The sequence below is a fragment of the Miscanthus floridulus genome, chromosome 3 (genome assembly GCF_019320115.1).
Source record: "Miscanthus floridulus cultivar M001 chromosome 3, ASM1932011v1, whole genome shotgun sequence".
NCBI classification, from domain to species: Eukaryota; Viridiplantae; Streptophyta; class Magnoliopsida; order Poales; family Poaceae; genus Miscanthus; species Miscanthus floridulus.
This window is the reverse complement of record NC_089582.1, coordinates 133,833,269-133,839,291: the sequence shown is the minus strand read 5'-3', so window position 1 is coordinate 133,839,291 and position 6,023 is coordinate 133,833,269. Positions and strand designations below refer to the sequence as shown.

Below are 6,023 nucleotides of genomic sequence, written 5' to 3'. Positions count from 1 at the left end.
TAACACGGCAAGGGAAACTCGGTTCTGCCTCGGCAGAACCAAGCCTCCCTCGGGGGCTAGATGGGGCACTCCCCCTAGGTCCCACGCACCATTCTTTAAGTTGCTTTTTCACAAAAATTCCTACGCCAAGAACTCTAGCAGGCTCTGATGAATCATTTGTGAAGACTCCTCGGACCAAGGTCTGCTTCCTAAGCAAGAGGCCGGTAGAGTCGCGAGACGGCCTACGCCCCCGGGCTACGGCACTCCCTCACTACCTCTCGCTCAAGGAACGGCTTAGGCCCCAAAGGGGTGTTTCGCAAATAAAATCTGATCAGAAGCAACAGAGGGCAAAGGCTCGGAAACATGAGAAAAACAACTAAGAAACACAAATACTTCAGAAATAAAGGCCTCGACGGCCACAAACGTTATGATACAAAAATAACCCCTATTCTATCTTTACATAGCCCCCGGGGCCCAGATCAAGGTTCAGGGCCTTCAGCACCAGCAGATGGTAGGGGGGGCACCACCTCCTCTTCGAAGAGTGTCGCCAGCGCCACGCCAGGGCCTTCTGCCGCCTCCATCAGCTTTGCGACCGCCGTGTCGGCCTCCTCGTCATCATCAGGCAGAACGTAGCCATCACTGATGGCCGGGAGGTCGATGCCAAGGTAGTGAGAGGAGATGACGGCCATCGCCCGCTTGACACCCGTGTGCAACGCCCCTCGGAGCCGTTCGCGCATCTGGCTGCTCAGCGCAATCAAGCGGCTCCCAAGGGAGCTGTCTGACTGAACCCCCTCGACCTCCAAGGCCTCGTAGGCGGAAAGGGTGGCACGTTTCAGCGCCTCATGCTCCTTGATCTCGGTATCGAGCATTGTCTGTACCGCGCTGGAAGCCTCGGCGGCCCTGGTGAACTCCGCCTCTGACTCTGCACCGCGGAAAATGTAATGAGGTCGAGCTAAAGAAAAAACAACCTAAGTTAGGGACGGAAGCCCACGGAGCTCACCCTTGGCCTTCAGCTCCTAGCATCGGGTCTCCACCTGACAAGCCTCGACCTTCTCCCTCAATCGCTGGGCCTCGACCCGAGAGGCCTCGGCCGCCCTGGAAGCTTCACTCCCCAGCTCTGTGTCACACAAGGAAGTTAGGGAGCGAACATAAGGAGAAGAAAACAAAACAAGGGGACTCAAACTCACCCTCGACCGTCCCCCTCAAAACCACAGCCTCGATTTGCGAGGCCTCAACCGCAGCAAGGGCCTCGTTCAGAGCGCCTTTGGTCAGCCGGTGCGCACTCTCCTCTGCCCCCAGCTGCCCGGCGAGGGCCTTGCCCGAGGCCGTCGCTTCTTCAGCCCGGGATCTGAAGGCATCCCGATCGCTGACGGCACGGGTAAGCTCCTCCTCTAGCTCCTTGATCCGCGCCGCCAAGGGGGCGAGCTGCGTCTGGGCTATGGCCGCCTCGACCTTCGCGTCGGCACAGCGAAGGCGGAGGTCCCCACCTCCACGCTTCGTGCCGACAGAAGCTCGTTAGCATTGGCAAGAAGGCCCCTCTGTCGCTGAAGCTGGTCCCAGATTCCCCTCTCCCGCCGGAGGAAGACCGACTTCCCGAGGGACCGGGTCTCGAGCTCCTAAGGGGGCAGAGCAGAGGTCGTCGATTACGACAAAACCGAGAAAAGAACAACGTCACACGAGAAAGGAAAACATGAACCTGGGCGACTCCGGGCAGTTCGTCGGCCACCACGGACAGCGCCGTCCGTAGCGACCGCTCCGCCAGCTCACGGTACTGCTCGAAGGTACTCCAGCGCCCGCCCTCGGCCGTGTCCTCGAGGGCGAACAGAGGCTCCCCCTCAGGGTCGTCCTGGCTCTGCCACAGTACCCGCGGGTGATCCCACCCGCGGGGCTCGGGTCGCACCCGCACGAGGGCCGAGCCTCCCTCATCTAAGAGCAGCGACGGTTGCTCCACGGCATCGGTCTCCTCGACGTCGACCACCTCCCGCGCCCGGGAAGTATCATCGGAGGAGATCAGATAGACCTCCGTCTCCCAGGCGCTCTCCCTCAACAACGGCGGGCCCTGAGCCAAGGGCACGATCGAGGCCTCCGCCGCCTGTGTCTCCGCCTCCTGCATAGACGGCCTCGCCGCCATCACAACGGCCTCGATGACCCCGGGGGCTCCCGCCTCTGCAATCATGGCCTCGGCGGTCTCGGGGGCTCCGGCCTCCGCCATCGTGGCCTCGGCAGACGTAGAGACGCCGACCGCGGCCACTGCGGTTTCAGCGGTCGTGGGCGCCGTGGCCTCCATCGCCTCAGCCTCGGAGGCCCCGGGAGCCTCGGCAACAAAGGGCACGATGGCCCCATCCGACTGTGTAGGGGCCGCCTCGGTGACCCCTCCATGGGCGACCGGTCCCTTTGGGTCGACCCTCGCCGACGCCGCGCCGCGTTGGATAGCGGCTTGTGCCTCCGCCACCCAGTGGGCGGAGGACCCGGGGCTCGCCTTAAGCGCCTTAAGGGGTGCCAAGGGGAGGTCATCCGCAGGCCACTTCCGACTAAAGGAAATTAACCTACAGGGTCAAACGCGAAACCAAAAAAGCGAACGGAAGACACTACGACCCTGCCAAAAATACACTTACTTAGAACGGGGCGGCCCCCGCTTCGCCACGGCAAACCGCATCCGCAACGGCGGAGGCGGTGGCAGTGGCGTCGCATCCGTATCCATCGGTGCCGGTCGGTCCTCAGCGGACCCCGGCGCCCCTTCGGTCCTCTGCGGGGGCGGTGGCGTCGCCTCCACCGCCACCTGCTCCGCTGCGGCCATCGAGCCTACCGGGCTGACGGCGCGCTTGCCTAACGCCCGCGCCTCGGGCGTGTCGGCCTTGGCCCCGGAGCGGGCAACCGCCGGCCCCGGGTCCGCTTCTCCTCCCATTCCCGGGGGTGCCAGGCTGCTTGCCGACGCCTCGGGCGCCACCTCCATGATGTCAGGAAGGTGGTCTAGGGGACCTCGCCCTCCCTCGCCCTTGTCGTTCCCGTCCGAGGCCTCCGTCGACAACGACGTCGACAGGGATTCCTCCAACGGGAGACCATCCTTCCGTTGCTGATGGCGGCGCTTATCCAATGCCTCGCGCGCAAGGATGTGTTTCGTGCGCTTCGCCGCCTTAGCGTCCTTTCGCTTCTTCTGCGCGTCGGCGTGGGCACGGTTGATCGCCCGCTGCCCCACGTCCTCGGGAACGGGCGGCGGGGAGGAGCGCACGTCCCTCATCCCCTGAAGGAACGACAAACGCGCATAAGGAAACAAGGGATAAAGGGAGATTGAGGAGGCTTAGAGGCCACAGCGGCACTCGACTTACCAGCGAAAGGAACCCCCGCGACGGTCGCATCGCGAAGCGGGTCAGGTTGCCGCCCCTCAACTTCACGTCTACCGTCTCCCCCACCCGATGGAGAATTTCCTCGTCGGGGAGGGCGGAGGAAGACATCCGGGTACCTTCAACGGGCTCACCCAGCCTCATCTCGAACAGCTGCCGCCGCCGAGCCATCAGCGGCAGCACCCTCCGGCGGTGGAAGGCGGCCGCGACCACAGCGATCGTGAGGCCATGGCTCCGCAGCCTCGCCAGCCCCTCCAGGAGCGGCTCCAGCTTGGGCTGGTCGACCTTTGGGACACCCCACTTCCATTTCTCCGGGCAACTCCCCACAATCTGCCCGGTGTAGGGGGGAAGTCCTCCGTCGTTGTTGCGGAGGTAAAACCAACTCATGTACCACCGGCGGTTGGAGGACACGAGTTGGGCCGGGATGTAGAGGTGCAGGCGGTCCTGACGCACTTGGAGAGTGCAGCCTCCGGCCCTCGACGCCTTCCTCTTACCCGACGTACCCGTCGGCTTGGTAGTGTGCCCCGCCCGGAACAGGTGGAGCCACAACTCCCAATGGGGAGTGATCCCCAAATACCCCTCGTAGACAGCAACGAAGATAGCCGCCTGAGCGATGGAGTTGGGATTAAAATTGTGGAGCTCCACACCATAGTAGTGCGGGAGCGCCCGCATGAACCGGTCCGCCGGGACGCCGAGGCTGCGCTCGTGGAAAGAGACGAAGCTCACGACGTAGCCGTCACGGGGCCTCGGCTCTGGCTCGCCATACGGAGCAATCCACTCCGGCCTACTAGGGTCTGTCACCGGGTGGAGGAGTCCACCGTCGACAAGAGACTGGAGCATTTCCTCGGTGACGTCCGACGGATCCCAAGGGTCCGCCTCGACAACGACGACGTTGCCGGCCATGGGTGCGATGGAGGAATTGGGTGCGGCGGTGAGTGTTTTATCTCTCCCTCCCACGCTCTCGCTTTTTTCCTTGCTTTCCCCCTAGGCTCGCTCTTCTCTCCTCTTCTTCCCGGCACCCGCTGCTCTAGCGACGGCTCGACGGAGGCGGTGCTAATGCAGGCAAGGTAAGACGAGGAGGGGCAAGATTCCTCGGGTATTTATGCAGGGAGGAGGTGAAACGAACGGGCGACGAAATCGGGGAGGTTTTCCCCCGTCCGGCGCGGTTAACCATGAGCCGATTTCGGCGGCCCACGCGCCCACGTCTCCCGCATTAAATGCGAGGACGGTTATGTCCCATCCACCACGCCACGCTCGGCCACTACGGCAGCAGGTACTGTTTCGACTCCCAATAAAACTGCCTCAAAAGGCGCACCGCCCGAGCCAATAGGGAAGATATTCCCTGCGGCCTGTTCCTTTCGTATGAAGGAATCTGGCTCTGAACCTATTACGATCCAGGGGTTCGAAGGCTGGGCCCCAAAGGGCTTCGACAGCCGCCCCAGGATAACAGAGTCAGGGACGACTGTGGGCGAGCCCATACGAGGCCGAGGCCCAAGCAAGCGAAATGCTTGGGACGCCCAAAGTTGTGTCCGAGACCGGAGGAAAGTCTCCGAATGGGATCCCACCGTAGGGAGGCACCAAGCCATCGAGGCCTAGCGAACGGCCTCGGCACCCACTAGAGACATCCTCTGGTACTCTTGGAGTGTGTCTCTAGACCGCTAGCCGTCCCCTAGCGAATGGGGTACGGGCCTCCACTCGGACTACCCGATAATAGCTCACCGGAAGTGCCACCGCTCGTGCCCATCGAGGGTAGCGAGGCACATTCCACCCCTCCTTCTGAGCGAAAAGGAAGCGTGAGGGTCGTATAAAAAGATAGGGGAGTCCCTGACGGCCCTCTCACCCTGTGCAGAGGCTAGGGGGCTCCTCCTGCAAACACGCCGAGACCCCACAACTCGGGCCCATGCCCAAAAGGGGCCTCGGCAAACAAACCCTCACGCGCGAGGGGTGTATAAAAAGTCAGGGGAACTCCCGACGGCCCTCTCGCTCTGCGCAGAGGCTAGGGGCTCTTCCTGCGACCTTGCCGAGACCAGAATGGGCTCGGCAAACAAACCCTCCGTCCAAACGAAAAGGATATGTGAGGGGCGAATGAAAAAGTCAGGAGACCCCCGACCATCCTCTTGCTCTAGGCGGAGGCTCGGGGGCTCCTCTTACACCCAAAAACCAAGACAAAAACACAATAAAGGGCACCGAGCCCATTACGGTCCAGGGGTTCGAAGGCTGGGCCTCCAAGAGGTTTCGACAGCCGCCCTAGGGCAACAGAGTCAGGGACGACTTTGGGGCGAGCCTACGAATGGCCCAGGCCCGAACGAACAGTCGCTCGGGGCGTCCTAAGTCGTGTCCGAGACCGACAGGAGAGTATCCGAATGGGATCCCACCGTAGAGAGGCACCGAGCCACCGAGGCCCAGCGAACGGCCTCGGCACCCACTAGAGAAATCCTCCGGTACTTTTGGAGCGCGTCTCTAGACCGCTAGCCGTCCCCTAGCGAATGGGGCTCGGGCCTCCACTCGGACTACCCGCTAACAGCTCACCGGAAGTGTCCACGCTCGTGCCCATCGAGGGTAGACTGGCACATTCCACCCCTCCTTCCAAACGAAAGGAAGCGCGAGGATCACACCCAAAGTCAGGGGACCCCTGACGATCCTCTCGCTCCGTGTGGAGGCTAGAGGGCTTCTTCCTACAGCCTCGCCGAGACCCTCACAACC

At 62.6% G+C, this 6,023-nt stretch overlaps 1 protein-coding gene across 1 annotated transcript; it reads right to left on the bottom strand.

The window, feature by feature from the left end:
- Positions 1-458: 458 nt before the first annotated feature.
- LOC136544476 (uncharacterized) lies at positions 459-2,932 on the bottom strand. Its single transcript, XM_066536629.1, has 4 exons — positions 2,706-2,932; positions 1,844-2,525; positions 763-899; positions 459-618 (listed from the first exon to the last, which is right to left on the bottom strand). Exons 1-4 carry the CDS (start codon positions 2,930-2,932, stop codon positions 459-461), a joined length of 1,206 nt encoding a protein of 401 aa, XP_066392726.1.
- Positions 2,933-6,023: the final 3,091 nt, after the last annotated feature.